Source organism: Buteo buteo, chromosome 1 (assembly GCF_964188355.1).
Source record: "Buteo buteo chromosome 1, bButBut1.hap1.1, whole genome shotgun sequence".
NCBI classification, from domain to species: Eukaryota; Metazoa; Chordata; class Aves; order Accipitriformes; family Accipitridae; genus Buteo; species Buteo buteo.
Genome location: NC_134171.1, coordinates 2,032,007 through 2,047,630, shown reverse-complemented (window position 1 = coordinate 2,047,630; position 15,624 = coordinate 2,032,007). Strand labels below are relative to the sequence as shown.

The following is a 15,624-nucleotide window of genomic DNA, read 5'->3' as shown; positions in this document are numbered from 1 at the left end:
GTGCAATGGTGCGGGCGGGCAGGATGGCTTTTGGGAAGCGAGCGTGGTAACGCACATTTGCTTAGAGATAATCAGAGGACGCGCTCCCCGCGGGGAGAGAAATATAGATATATATATACAGGAATTGCAATCGTTTCCCTAAAGCACTTCATGGCGGTGTTTGCTCCGGCGCAAGCTCAGCCCCGGTGAGCGATTTCCGAGGGGCCCTGTACAGTGACCTCCCCCCTCCTGAAAGGTAGCGAGTTTGCCTCCTAAGTTATTTTTTTAAATCTATATAAATTTAGGTCTATTTTAGTCTTTCGCAGCGATGTGCGAGTGTCTTGAGAACCAAACATCCCTTTTCCCCTCTCCAGCCCTGCGGTCCCTTGATGCTAAACCAGGTCCTCGATGCTAAATCTGCCGGAGGATGGAGCAGCAGGGATGGGGGTACAGCAAAGACTGGGGTGCAGCCGGAGATGGGGAGGGAATGGGGTGGGGGGTCCGGGTGGTTTTGTCGGCAGCAGGGTCCAACGGTGGCCAGGGAGAGCGGGCAAGGCAGCGGCTGCTGCCCGTCAGCCGCGGGATACCGTGTTTTTAGCACTTTGGTTGGTACTATCACCTGTAGACGCACTTTGATGTTGTTGCTTTGAAACTTTGCCGAGTGTAAACAATGTGTATTTAAAGAATTACAAAAAAAAAAAAAAAAAAAAGTGTGTAAAGAGCTATTTTATGATTCAGTGTTGAATAAAGACTCTTGAGATTGAGGTGGGGTTTTCGCTCTCCCGGGGGCCACACCAAACACAGGCCAGCGCTGGCCAGCTCCAGTACCAAACCAGTGAGACCAGTTGCTGTTTGGAGCTTTACTGGAAGCATCCCTCCTCCTACCTCCCACCCCTTGAGGACACAGGGATTGTGGGGGCCATGGTCTCCATTGATCCAGCCCCATGGGGCACAGGGACAAAGTGGGGCAGCGTGGGGGGAGCAGCTTCCCCCAGGTCTGGTGAGGGTGAGGCAGCCCCGGGCGCAGGGAGATGGGACCAAGCTGCCGTCAGGAAAACACCTTCCTCTGGCTCCCGGTCGCTGGAGGGGAAACACCCTCAGCCCCGAGGATCTGTGCCACACAGAGGGACACAGGATCAGCCCCCACTATTCCCGCTTTTACCCCTCCCAGGCTGCAGAGCTGCTGTGTTTTCTCTTAGGAGCGTTCGTCTTTAAATGCCACCGCTAAGAAACACCGAGAGGGTTTTACACGAAAGCTGTTAACAGCGCTCGCTTTTCGGTACCACCGCTCACACGCTGCCAACCACGCTCCAGCTGGGATGAACGGCCACAAGGGTCGCATTCGGGGACCCGGCAGATGTCTCTAATAGGGCTCGTAGCGGCTGTCGTGTGGCAGCACTTTATGAACAAGGCAGAAGTAACACATTTTGTGGCATAACAGACCACTGACTTGCCTAATTAAATGAGATCTCAAAGGATTGAGACTAGATAAGATACCAAATTTCTTCCACTGTCCTCCATTAACACTTTCCACCAAAACTCCCCATACTCCCCAAGACAATTTTCCTGCCAGAGACACCCCAAGCGCCGGGATCCATTGCTGAAGCACCAAAAGCAAAGAGAAATGTCACCCAGCAGCATCGGAGAGCTCCAAGAGAGAGAACGCACACCGAGGCGATCTGTCTTGAAAGCACAGGGAACTGTGGTGCACTGGGAGTCAGTCCTGCTTCCCAGCACAGCACCTGCTTTTAAATGGGGCAAAAACCAGCCTGAAAGGTTAACCTTTTAACTCTAATCACGAGCTACCACCCTGCAGAATGAAGCAAGCAGCAGAGAACAGAGGAAGACCCCAGTTTGCCACTGAAACGAAGTCATCGTTTTATTGTGTTCGAGCGTGGGTTCAAAAACCCCAGCAGAAACAAAACAAAACAGAAAAAAAAAAAGTATAAATACGAACAAACCCCACACTCGCTGCACTACCTGCCAGCGTTGAAGATGGCTCCGCTCAGCGCGGCTTCCAAGCGGAAGGACGAGGCGAGCCTAAGGGGATCAGTGCTGTGTAGGAGATGTTGGGGCAGAGCATCGCGCAGGAGGTTGCCACTGCCGAGGCCAAGATTGGACTCTAATTAAACAAGGTCAGTGGTTGCCTGTAAGCCCTCAAAACGACCATCTGGTAAATGGCCCGTTAATTAAGCTAGAAATCAATTCTTTTTTCACTTTTGCACATTGGAGGAGAGCGCCAGCCCCCATCATGACAACCAACAGGGAGAGCGGGGTCTCAGTGGTTGTGGGGTCTGCCTCGGCCCCGTCCCCGTCCGCTGGGCGCAGCATCCACGGTAGAACGGGGGTTCTTGATGGTTTCGTCCACGGAGACGATAAGGCAGGCGGCCTCGGAGGCTGCCGTCAGCGCGTTGATGCGCACAATGGCCGGCTCCCACACGCAGGCCTCGAAGTTATCGGCGATGTCCTCGTTGTTCACGTCGACACCGTACCACATACCTCCCTGGCGGGAAAGAAGAGGGAAGAGGGTCTCGTTATTGGGCTGGTCAGGACCTGGGGGGCCAGGGCACTGGAAAGCAGAGACATGCAAATGTTCAGGGAGAGGCAGAGACTGGACCTTGCTGTGTGAAGGCAGAATATCTAAGGAAAACACAAAGGGAAAAAAAAAACAAACCAAAAACAAACCACCAAAACAGAACAAAACCAAAAAGCCTTTGTTGTCAGTAAACAGTGCCACCGAAGCCTCATAAAATCAGAGGTGTGCTCCACTTGACCAGGAAGCTGCAGATTTACAGGACTGGCTTCCACTCCACTGCTGTCTCACTCCCCTGCCCACAGCCCCCGTTTTTGCAGCCCAAGATGCAACCGCTCATTTCGGGGCACTCCCCCTAACCCCACAATCATCAGCAGGATGAAACGTGGTGGGAGTGACCCCACAAAGCAGCGGCTGCTTCCAAGGGAAGCCAAGGGGCAACCTCCAACTGCCTGAACTGGGACTGCGTGTGCACGCACGCACACGCTCCCTGCAAGATCTGAAGTGATCACGAGCAATCAGGACTCTCAGTCTGCAGCTCCTCTGGCAATCACACGGCTCGGCCAACTTCTATACTCTAATTACTTTAATGTTTAATATAGAAGCCTCCCTCCTGACAAATGATGCATTTTTAAACAGCAAATCAAAACTCCCAGCTCTAGAAGTCACCCGACAGCTGCGATCAAAGGGAAAACAGATCATTTCCTTTTATAGAAACCTGCACCATGCCCACACTTGATCTGAAAACAAAACACTGCATTTAATCAAAGAGGACACATGCCTAACATGGGCTTAGCTGAATTACACCGGAACCATCAGGCACAAGAAAAAGAAAAGAAAGAAAGAAAGAAATCACACACGCTACTGGCTCTCCCCAATAGCCCTCAGTTCAAAGGTGGGCGCCTACCTGCGCATGCTTGGCTCGGAGCTTGTTCAGTATGTTGGTGGCATCAAAGCCAGCATTGTCACAGAGCTGGCGGGGAATGATCTCGAGGGCTTTAGCGTAAGCACCTATCAGCAGCTGCTGCTTGCCTGGAATGGTCCTGGAATAGTCCCGCAGATATTTGGAAAGCTCCATCTCTATCGCACCACCACCGGCAACAACCGAGTCGTTCTGAAAAAGAAGAGGGGAGACTCTTACTCTCATTCCAGGAAGGGGAAGAGCAGGAAAGCCTCCTTTCCTGCACATGTTGCATGTCAAGGTGATGCAGACACACCAGGCCCAGGGGAATCGATAGCCCAGGCTGCTGCTATTCCCAGGAGCTCCTGCCAGCTTTGCCGGGAGCTTCAGAAACAGGCCGAGAATCTCCAGTGGCAGCTACCAGCAGCACACAAGATAAAAGGGGTGGCTTGGGGACGCTGTACCAGGGGAGGGATGGCAGACCACAGCCCCCTCCTGCTGGGCAAGTTTCCCTCACTTTTGTAAAGCATTCAAAATTAAAGATATTTGCAGCAGCACTTTGCAGCCAAGTTCTGCTATTTTTTCCCCCTCCCTATTTGTTTCAGTAGGAAGATCAGGATGTTCTTTCTAAAAGCAAAACAGTTCCAAAAATCTTGACATGCTTCTTCCCATCCCCTCAGGGCTCTCAGCCTCAAAGCTGTTTTTAACCAGAAAACACCACATTAACACGTTATTATGCATAACCCAGAAACGCCCGCAGTTAGGTGGCATCTATCACACAGGACCAGCAACTCCACAAGCAGAGCTCGCATTCACACACGCCACAGACTTCTCTCTTGGTGCTCCCAGCCTACCTTCCCAGCCAGGGGACAGTCACCCCGCAGACTGGTCACCAAGAGAGGGAACAAGTGGCTTTAAAGGGCGCCAACATGCACATGAAATCAATCCCACTGTCCAAATCTATGGAAGATCTACCCGACACACCCAGAAGACTGTGTTCCCTTTAGGACGGAGGTGTTAACAGAACACACCACAACCCAGCAAGCACAAGTTACAGCTGTACTGGAGAGAAGGCAAAAACGAGGCGTGCCTGAAAAGCAGTTGGCAACACTGCAGAGAGAACGCTGCTTTGGCCAAAGAACAGCACTTGAGTTAATCAATCAGACGCTGCCCATCTGCACACTCCACTCTGCTGGCTGAAAGCTCCCAGTCTCTCCACAGAGACCTCAGCCAAATGCTGGTGTGCGAAAAGGTTTCTAGAAAGAGTTACAGCTGTGCCAGGTCCGATCAACAACCCCAACACCAATCTGGCAGGGAGGTATCTCTGCTGGTCCTTACCTTGATTGCTCTCCTGACTATCATGATGGCATCATGCAGGGACCGTTCTGTCTCTTCCATGAACTGCTCTGCACCCCCTCGCAGAATTACCGTGCAAGTCTTTGCCTTCGGGCAGCCTGTGAAGAAGTTATACCTGCCAATGGCACAATGCAAGAAGGGTTACGGCGATGGAGAAGCAGAGCTGCTGCTGAACAGGCTTTGCACTGATACGACAGTATGGGAACAGAGAAGTTCTTTGCAAGCCAGATGTATGACTGAAGCTGTTTCATCCTACACAGTGTCCCTACCAAATCTTGAGCTAAGAAGGAGCAAAGCCAGGCAAGGTACAAGTGAAATTCAAGCTGACCCAGGAAAATCCACTCTTCCTGCTGCTAGGGTTTTGTGCTAAACCGTTGCTCTCATTTTCCCTTGGCAGGAACACAGCAGATGTCGGCAGACAGCCCCAAAGAGGATTTCTCCTCTAGCAATGGGAAGAACCCCATTATATAGCACCCAGCTTCATTTGCAGTGATAGTAAAGTGTCAGATATCAGACGAGTGCCTCCATCAACCCCAAAATGCACTGCTTTTAAGTTATGAGTGAAAGAATACTATGCTTTCTACAAGGCATTGGGAAATAAATATATATTTTAAAAGCATATAAAAGAGGTAAGATTTAGAAGAAAGCTTACTCCTGCCCCCTCCCTCAGCCTCATAAAAAACAGCAATAATGCAATCTTGTTTTCACACCATCACCTCAAGAGATGCTCAAACCTGCCAACACTTAAACCCTAACTTTTCAAACTAGTATTGGAGTGCTTACACAGGACCACAGGTTCACAGCTGATGTATTTACCTCTCTCCTCCAATCTGAGTCTCCTCAAAGAGTTCGCATCGGCCCAGAACATCATCTGACAGGGCATTGACACTAGTCTGAATGGAACCGCCGCAGGCCTGCACGGGAAGGAGATAAAACGCGGCATTAGCAACGCTGACAAACAAGACAAATTTGCCCAGTAGGCTTCCACACTTCAGAGACAGCCTGGCCTTTTAGCTGATGCAAAACCACCCTGCAGGCCAGATTCAGAAAAAACCCTTCTACTTCCCCCTCCCATCTCATGTATCTAGACAGGCTAACAAACATCAGAAATAGTCCTCGACAGCAAAGTAAGATTATGCTTCTTGTAAGTGCTGACTCACAGGCTCCAGAGTCCAGCAGTTACACAAAGAAAGCTTAGGAAAAAACTACTCATGACGGAACAGGCAAGAACTAGGGAAAAGAAGCTTCTATCAATGCAATGTATGCACCCTAATATATAGCAACGTCAAAGAAACAAAAAAAAGGAGTGCAGATGCAATTAGTGTATGATTGTTTGCTCCATCAAGGAACAGCTTTGTCAGTATATGGCAACTTTACATAATAACCACACTGGCAAAAATTATGCTATTTTAATTTTAAATCTTTGTAAGGAACTTCAGTCACCGATTGCTGCCCTGTTTTGGGAATGACCAGCCTGGCACTGTTAAAACTAAATCAGAAGTCTTTATTCCGAAGTGAGGCAGCTCACCATCATAGTTCGCTTGAGATCTTCTTCCGGGACACGGCCGGCACAAAACATGTCTCTATCTGCAAAGTACTGAGTAGCCACATCACCGATAGGAAGTTTGGACAGGACAACTTTGGCTCCCGACTTGTGGATTTTGTCTAGTTTGTCATATAAGATGTTCCACTCAGCATCCACAATGGCCTGATAATCCTAGCAGGGAGGAGAGAGAAAGGGACAAGCGCTCACGTTACAAAGGATTGCCAATGCTGTCCTGCTGCGCCTGCAAAGGAAGAGCTCTTCTAAAACAAAGGCAGGAGTGACACTGCTCCGTGCGGCCCTGGCAGACAACTGCTTTCTAAGACTCACAGGTGATTTTAGGTTGCTCTACTTCATGCCAAAGAGCCATGTCTGTTAAATCCAGCAGCAGAACTGAGTCGATAAAGGGGCTGGATGAACTGACAGAGAGGCAGCAACAGCTCAAGAAAGCGAGCACAAGGAGGAAGAAGGGATTACACTGATGTCCGAGAGGTGTTCACAGAACTGTGCATGGATGTTGGGGTGGGGACACTTACAGTATCTATCACAGAGGAAAAACACAGATCCTGAGAAACCTCATGCTTTACCAGTGTGCTCAGGCTTCAAAAGCCTGTTGTGCTCTAGCTGTCACTGAAATACAGCCAGAGAGCTGGGAAAGGTTACAAAAGGTTACAGCAACATCACAGACAGCAGCCAACTACAACAGAAAAGACCATGGTATTCACCACGACAGAGGGGGGAACTTTAAGGAAACAATTACTAAGATCACAGCGGGGCCAAGACCCCAAAAGTAAAGCACCCAGAGATCTTTAGATACCACAGTTATGCAGGAACCAAGCGCATGCAACATTGCGGTACTTTCCAAGAAGGTGTCAGAGAACAACCATGTTTCATAAAGGCATTTTAACAAGCTGGCAAGAGAACTACTGTCCAACTGGTTACCTTGTTTGCTTAAATATGCAGAGGCTCTTTCAGCATTTAAAGGACTGCTTAATAAGCTTTCCCTGGAAGGCCACTTGTTAGGCCTAAAGAAGTCACCACACAGCTGACAACTTACCACAGCATAGCTGAGGCACGATGACTGAGCAGAAACATGCCCTAAACCTGCTGTCATTCAAAGTCTGCCATACCCTTCTCCCAAACGAGGCCGCGTAACCCCCCAGCTATTTTCAGAGGAGGAAGGATGTGCAGAAGGCAATCCCATTTATCCCACTGGCCCTCGAGCAGCCACCACATCTTGTGGGCATAAGGAAGCGGGACAGGCTCCCCTTTTGGCTCTTACCTCTACCGTGTTTACTCGGACTTCAGCATTGTCCTTCTCGGCTTTGAGCTCCAGCTCCACATTCAGCAAGGCGATCTTGGGAGACTGATACTTCTTGGGCTGCATTTCAAACCCAGCATAAGAGAATGTCTTCTTAAAGGCAACTCCGGCCACCAGCTGAGAGTCCTTGAAGACAGGGATTTGTGTTAGGCTCAGCCTCCCAAGGTTTTCTCAACAGGGTTAATAACTCTCACAGGACACTCCCTGCTTTCAGAGTCCTCATTTACAAAGCGCTCGCCAACAGCTGTCTCCTTTGATTAACCCACTTTTGGAGAAAATAAGCAGCAAATATTTTCTTCCCTCTGTTCACAAAACCAGCTTCCATCACTTCCTTTCTACCCCTCAAGACACCGCAGCGAAAGATGCTATACACAGTCTGAGGATCAAGGGATGGAGCAATCTGTTCTCTCTCTGATGTCTTTCCCATTTCTGCCCTTTGAATACAAATACTGCTCATCCACAGACCCACACTCGGGGTTTGTTCGGGGGTTTTTTTGCCCTGGTTTGTTTTTCCCAGCTCCATCACCACCTCTGAGGTTGTTTTGCAGGAGGACTGCCCTGCCCAACACTGCCCCCTGAAGTGAACTTCTTGGCTTCATCGCTCAGAGAGAAATCGGCATCTAAATCTCCTACTCCATGAGTATCTAACCACACGCTGCAGACTTGGCTTTTCCCAGCCAGTGAAGCCCAGAGGATCCCTGTCCCTCCTAAGCTAGGACAAGCACAGACTTTCTCTGCTCTTGCTGACAAGGTGAGATGACCCAGGATCTCTCAACAAGCCAACCCGGACAAGTAGTGTGCTAAATTATTTGCCCCATCCTCATACAGGTTTCCAAGGAGTCTGACAACAGAATACAAGGACAAAACAATACAGTGTAGGGAGAGCCATTTTCATCCAGAGCAGGAGACACCACCCCCTCCAGGGGACCAGTTTCTGCAAGCCTCAGAATACCAGCAGGCCCAGACACCACAAAAACAGATGCTGAAACGTTCCTAATTCACTAAATTAGTTGTCTGGGCAAGATAATGGCATAATTATAATGTCTCTTCTCAATGAAAATGCTCATGCAGAGTGTTTACAGACAGTAACAGCCACAGAATAATAATCCACAGACTGTGGTGGGCTTTACTTTTCAGCAGAAGGGTCCCAAGTGACGAGCCAAACCTACAGAGGATACAGGCAGGAGAGAGCACAGACACACCAGCTCTCCCACAGCCTGAGAGCAACTCCCTACCACACACCCACGTGCAGTCCTGTACACGACAGGTATTCCATCATTGTGGTACGAACCACACAGCCCATCTGCCCTGCCCACTGCTAGATCAGCTCCCTCACAACATTTGCTTTGCATTTTTCCCAACCCCGTACTCATGCATATAACCAGCACTGTATGGCTTTTGGTTCCAGAAGTAACAAAGACTCCCCCTCAAAAAAATATTTCATTATTTGCAGAGATATAAATGGCATTTGTATCAGTAACAACATTCGCTGCAGAGGACAGAGAGATACATTTGACTCAAAAAAACCCAGATTCTCTACCTACAGAAAAGAAATCCAGCCCTACTCGCTAAGTGTTTTACTCACATCAACAGCTTTGTTTCACTTTGGTAATTCCTTAACACACACTATCAGCCAGGCTGCATTTCTGGTAGAGTCAACCCATCAAAGGAACTGTGATCGCTGTCTCCTATCCTTTCAGGATAGGCTCCGACAGAACTTACTTCCAAAGCACCTCCTTGGACCTTCTTTATTCCAATCATTTTGAGTTGTAACAAGTCATCTAACATCATGACAGCATCTACGACCATCTTGGAAAAAAACTCCTTGCTCTGGGAGATCAGCTTAGAGCTCAGGGCTGTGGCTGCACACTTCTCCAGCAGACTTCTCTGCTCTCTGCAAGAAAGAAAGAAAAAACAAGGTCTCGTTCACTTGCCAATTCTTTTCACAAGCTCCCTAAATGTTGTATGTGGTATGATTAATCCACTCTGACAGAGGCAAAGATCAGCTCCCTTCTGTTGTTGGAGAAATCAGGCACACATGTCAAAGCCTAGACTGTCAAAGTGTAATTCTCCCTTTTAAAGCCCGAGCATCAGACTAGCACTGACCAGGTCAGTTGGCTTTTAGACACCACAGGCCTGAGCAAAACAGCAGGGCTAAGCACCCTCTCCTTCATCCAAAGGCAGTAAGAAGTTTCTAAAACCCTCTAAAGGCGGCACATTCTCTAAAGTATTAACTCAGTGTCCTGGTTTCAACTGGGATAGAGTTAACTGTCTTCCTAGTAGCTGGTATGGTGCTATGTTTTGAGTTCAGTATGCAAAGAATGTTGGTAACACTGATGTTTTCAGTTGTTGCTAAGTAGTGTTTAGACTAAAAGTCAAGGATTTTTCAGCTTCTCATGCCCAGCCAGCGAGAAAGCTGGAGGGGCACAAGAAGTTGGCACAGGACACAGCCAGGGCACCTGACCCAAACTGGCCAACGGTGTATTCCATACCATGCGACGTCCCATCCAGTATAGAAACTGGGAAGTGGGGGCGGGGAATCGCTGCTCAGGGACTAGCTGGGTGTCAGTCGGCGGGTGGTGAGCAACTGCCCTGCGCATCATTTGTACATTCCAATCCTTTTATTACTACTGTTGTAATTTTATTAGTGTTATCATTCTCATTATTAGTTTCTTCTTTTCTGTTCTATTAAACCATTCTTATCTCAACCCAGGAGTTTTACTTCTTTTTCCTGATTTTCTCCCCCATCCCACTGGATGGGGGGGAGTGAGTGAGCAGCTGTGTGGTGCTTAGTTGCTGGCTGAGGTTAAACCACAACACTCAGGTAATGTATGCCCTAACAGATGATACAAAGGACAACAGGGAAATACAGATCTAACTCCCAGGCTCTATCACCCAAGTTACTGCTGACCACGAGAACTACTGTATTTTGCATCACAGGACAGTGAGAAGGATACAACTCATTTTGGTTTAAGATGGTTATGCAGTTCAACTTGAAGTTTTACTGCAGGTATTAGCAACATCAGATCAAGCAGACAAGAGCTTAGAATGCAGGGAGAAAGCAAACTCTAGTATTCTCACCTCAGTTGAAGGTATCATTTCCTCACTGCTATTAGCTATCTAACTTCATGTACGCAACAGCTAAAAAGTGATCTGATTTTCAGAGAAGTGCTGAGCATTTAACACCGCCACTGATTACAGCAAAAGCCGTAAGTCTCCACCACCACTGCAAAAAAGAAATCAGGCCGCTTATTTTGGTACCCAGCTTCCTCTATGTGTACTGGAAGACACTGGCCTACATACTTTGCTGCAGCCCAAGTGAGAGCATAGCATCTCCCTGGGCGGAGGAAATCCCAAAAACCTCAAGAATAACCCCAGTGTGGGGCCGCAGCTATTTGGCCTGACCTCCAGACCTCAGCCAGAGCCAGAGCAGAAGTCAGAAATGCCCTCACACCAGCTAACTGAAGCCCAGCTACACAACCAGGTCATCTTTAAGGGAAACTTACTCTTTATCTTCCTTCTTCACTGCAACAGCAATGTCTTTGATCTTGTTTACAGCCTGTCAAAACACAAGCCAACAGCTGGATTAATGATTCATGCTTGTAAGCTGATCAGATCTCCAACTTCTCTCTTTGTATTTTATTCTATCTTTTATTCCCTACTTCAACATCCGTAAAGTTTCAAGCATTTAAGCTATTCCACCCCTTCCAGCACAGTAATTCTAAGAAACACACCAATGTAAGTTTAAGAGGATGGGGAAGAGGCTCAGAGCTGCTCCACTGCTTTCAGCAGAGATCTGGGGAACCAAAGGGCTATTGAGGGAGTTAACCTCCAGAGAAGATTCAGCTTAATGGGACTGATGGGCTTCACAAGACATAAGGTTTACTAAGGAGTAACAGACATCAGGAGAATGGGAAACGAGTTTTCCCATTTATTCATTCTTCCTTGGAGAAAAAAGAAACAGAAGAAGCAATAGCGCTCCAGAGGTACTAACTGGTAACAGCAGCTCACTGACACCAGAAAAGGTAGCTGATGTTCGCGGTGATCGCTACTGTCACTCCCCATGCCCATTCATTACCAAATTTTGCCTGGAAGTGTGTTATTTTTCCTCTTTGGCACACAACTCCTCTCCCTAGATGCTCTGGTGAAGCCCAATACACCCCTCAGCTCTGCAGCAGCAGCTGAGCCCTCCCTCAGCTACGAGCAGTGCTGCCTTACCAGCTGCGTTGCTGTGCGGAAGGCACGGATGATGATTTGTGGATGGAGGCCTTCCTCCACGTAGGGCTTCACTTGTTTCAGGAACTCAGCAGCAAGCAGAGTTACAGACGTGGTACCATCGCCAACCTGCACGGAGAGGAAATGCTCTGTGTCATCTACATGCTGCAGAGTCACTGCGATAGCAGCTTCAAAACCATGCAAGGGCTTCCAGAGGAAATCAGATTTCATAATTTTCTCTGTTCACAGATTTGCGGCTGGATTCTTTAGTAATTAAGAAGGGCTGGGTTCAGACTACATCCCGTTTGAGGGCGAAGTCTCATTTCCCAGTCACCTATGTTCATGAAATGTGAACTTCCTATCTTTGAAGTTTCCAAACCACCCATCAGATCTGGCTGAAACGGTGTAGAAGATTTTCAAAGTTATGACAAAATAGATGGCATCAATAAAGAAACCAGAATAAATGCCAGCACTCCATGAGCAGTTCCCACCAGTTAACACAAAGTCCACAGAACCACCAACGCGAGCAAGCTTGCTGCTGCATGTTACGCTTCTGAGCACAGCCAGGCTACCCTCCTACCTCTGCATCCTGAGATTTGGCAATGTCCACCAACGTCTTTGCAGCCGGATGGACAACATCGAGGAGCTTCAGAATGGTGGCACCATCGTTAGAGATAGTGGCTTTGCCTAGGATTGACACAGAAAAGGAAGTCAAGCTCGACTGCCGTGACTAAAGGCCCTTGTCGCTGCGAAAGGGCACCCAACGTGCAAGGGAGCTTTTCAGACCTCAGAGAGACGTTAATACAACAGTAATTTCAGACCAGCCAGTCTCACTATGCTTCACAGGTCAAATGTGTCCCCAACCCATTATTATGCTACAGTGTTCCCCAATCAAGCCCCAGTCCTGCATCACTGTGAATTTTGTCATGTCTGAACAACCACAGGCTCTCCTTCCAAATTCCCACTTAAAAATAGTTTTTCTTCAGCCAAACAACTGGTTTTTTTCTCCTATGAAGTGTGATCACCATGATATTTTAATACAATCCTACAGACAGACAACTATAAGTTGGCTAAAAAGGAAAGTGAAGGGGTCACCCCACGGAGAGGGGTGTTTCACAGAGGGTATCTCAGCAGGTACCTCCATTCCATATTAACAGCATCTTTTTAGTCCATTTTTAGAGCAATTAAGTGAAGTTACTCTGAGTGCAGAACAACTCTCCACACCAATTAATAGGGGCTTTGAATTCATTTCCCTCTTACTTCTCAATAGCCTCCCCAGACAGATAAAAACAGGTATTCTAGTATGACACTCACATGAAGAGACTAGAAACCAATCATATTAGTTATTAGGGAAACTCAAATCCAATTATCCTTTTTAATAAAAGTTATTACAGTTTCTATTTGTAAAAACTATTTAAAGACAATTCTAAGACATTCCACCCCACCCTTCAGTAACAGCAATAAAAAAACCACAATGTATTAGTTTGGTGACTTCATACAAGTCTTTTCAGAGGGAGGTGAGTCTCATCCCTAAATCACATTAACAAAAAAATCATCCCAGTAACATCCACTGGCCTCATGCTCAGCCACAACAAGTGCTGAGTAACTCCACACATGCTATGAGCCTCATTTAAAAAATAAATAGAGCTGGTCAGGGACACCTGAAGATCAGGTTCAAGACACCGTTTCTCCCTTCTGGCATGGACTTTCCCGTATGTGGTCACACTAAACCTGGATCTACCTAATCTCACAACAAAGACCACAGCTGCCTTAACTCAGGCTAGTAGGCAGCAAACAGGTAGTTCCTCAGGTAGGTCTGACAATTTTCTTCTCCAACAGCGGAGGCCAGAGTCAAGGTGTTAAACCAAACACTGGGACAGAAACTGCACCTCTACCATGAGAGTTAAGTTTAGTATGGGGTGAGGAAGTTGAAGTCTGCATATGTGCAAATGCTGGTTTTAACTGATACGAAGATACGAGTAAATATGCGTGCTGCCAGCATGCACTGCACTTGGAGATCATTTCTGAGTCACTTTTCTACATGGCTGTGGAAGGCCACTGCCCAGTGCTTACCCCGGTCATCCACAATGAGCTTGTCCATGCCCCGAGGTCCCAGGGTAGTGCGCACAGCTTCTGCGATAACCTGGCAGGCATTGATGTTGCTGACAAGCTGGGGGATCCCCTGCGAGGTGTCCGTCCCCTCCTTCAGCAGGATAACTGGTGTTGGCTGAAGAGAGAACCCACAGCAGAGCCGTTAGTCCAAACCCGACAGCCTGCGGACAGCCTGGAGCTAACTCCTCACACAGACCAGCAAGCTACCATCATGCAAAAAGATCAAGACCAAAACCTACAGCCTCCTTAAAATTCCTCTGCCATCACACAATCTAACTGCTTTCCATCTCCCACAGCGTAGGTGGGATTCACCCAGCTGCCTCCAGTATACGCTCTGGGACCGTACCGTAACTGTCCCCAAAAGTTGGCTTCCTCCATATAGCACAGCTCAGCGAAGTTCTCATTTTGATGCTAGACTGGAGAAGACAGTACACGTAGTAATTACTGAGACAGCAAAGAACTGCACGAGTGCTGCAACCAGATCAGCGATATTTTTTTATTACAGTGCCAGCAAGATGGTCAGCAGAATGGGCACAACAGCCTTTTGCCTGTCACACCTCAAATCAGAGTCCAAGCTACCCCAAGAATGGCAACTGCTGAAAAATGTTTTCACAGAGAGGATGTGGTAGACAAGCACAATTTAAGTGATTACACCTGCCTGACAGTAAAGTGCTGGAGACAGCTTAGAGGATACCAGAGGCCACAGCAGACAAGGGCTTCTCACTGCTCTGACAGTGCACCAGCCCTTTTCAGAAAGGAAACCAAACATGCCTTGCAGGCAGAGCTCAAAAAGTCCAAACACAGCCAAAGTTTGTCAGGCAGCCGGTTTTAAACAGCCACCTGCGGGCAGAGAGCAAAATCATACTACAACTGTTGCACTGAAGAGCGACATGGCTGGGGCTGAAGACCTGACATGCGAGTAGAAGAGGGGTGTGAGGATCACAGTCAGACCTCTCTAAATCCTAGGAAGATTTTGGGGAAGAAAACGTACCGAGTTCTTCGGAGCAGATATCTCAATGGAAAAAGAAACCCTTGCCTCCCCGAGAAAATCACGGCAGAGGCAGACACGCCGCCTTTGTGCCGCAGCCTGCCTGCTTCTCAGCAAAAGCAACGGGGCTCAGAGCCGGGGAGCGCCGGACCCGAAGAGAACCCTCAGCCGGGAGCGGGGTAGAGCTGGGCCGTACGGCCGAGGGGGGGAAGCAGCCACGGGGCCGGGGGCCTCCGGGAGCACCAGGCACCGGGCTGCACGACTACAGCTCCCAGCACGCACCGCTCCCACCCAGCCCCACCCGACCGGGCCCGGGAGCCCGGCGGGAACCGGGACCCGACTCACCCCCCTCACTCCCCATCTAACGCCAGGCCTCTGCGGCAGGGCGGCCTCCGCCATCCCAGCCCACCCCAAACGCGCACCGGCCCCCGCCACAACCCCGCCAAACATGGCCCTTGGAAGGTGGCGGAGATCGAGGAGGTCGCCCCCGGGCAGCGGGACGCGGCGGCGGCGAGGATGACGGCGGATGGCACTCACCATCATCCCGGCGGCTCTCCTCGCTGCCGCCTTCCGACAGGCCCCACCCCACAATGCACCGCGCCCGCCGAGAAGCTTCCCCGGGGCGGGAGGGGAAGCGCGCGTTGCTAGGCGACCGCTTCCGGCCGCGCTCTATGGT

The 15,624-nt window shown here is 49.0% G+C and overlaps 1 protein-coding gene across 1 annotated transcript; it reads right to left on the bottom strand.

The window, feature by feature from the left end:
• Positions 1-1,832: 1,832 nt before the first annotated feature.
• CCT7 (chaperonin containing TCP1 subunit 7) lies at positions 1,833-15,589 on the bottom strand. The gene is made up of 12 exons (XM_075043263.1): positions 15,486-15,589; positions 13,922-14,075; positions 12,429-12,535; positions 11,852-11,977; positions 11,140-11,192; positions 9,356-9,527; positions 7,595-7,759; positions 6,298-6,486; positions 5,586-5,683; positions 4,752-4,884; positions 3,420-3,626; positions 1,833-2,482 (listed from the first exon to the last, which is right to left on the bottom strand). The coding sequence occupies exons 1-12, from the start codon at positions 15,489-15,491 to the stop codon at positions 2,258-2,260; spliced, it is 1,635 nt and encodes a 544-aa protein (XP_074899364.1). The 5' UTR covers positions 15,492-15,589; the 3' UTR covers positions 1,833-2,257.
• Positions 15,590-15,624: the final 35 nt, after the last annotated feature.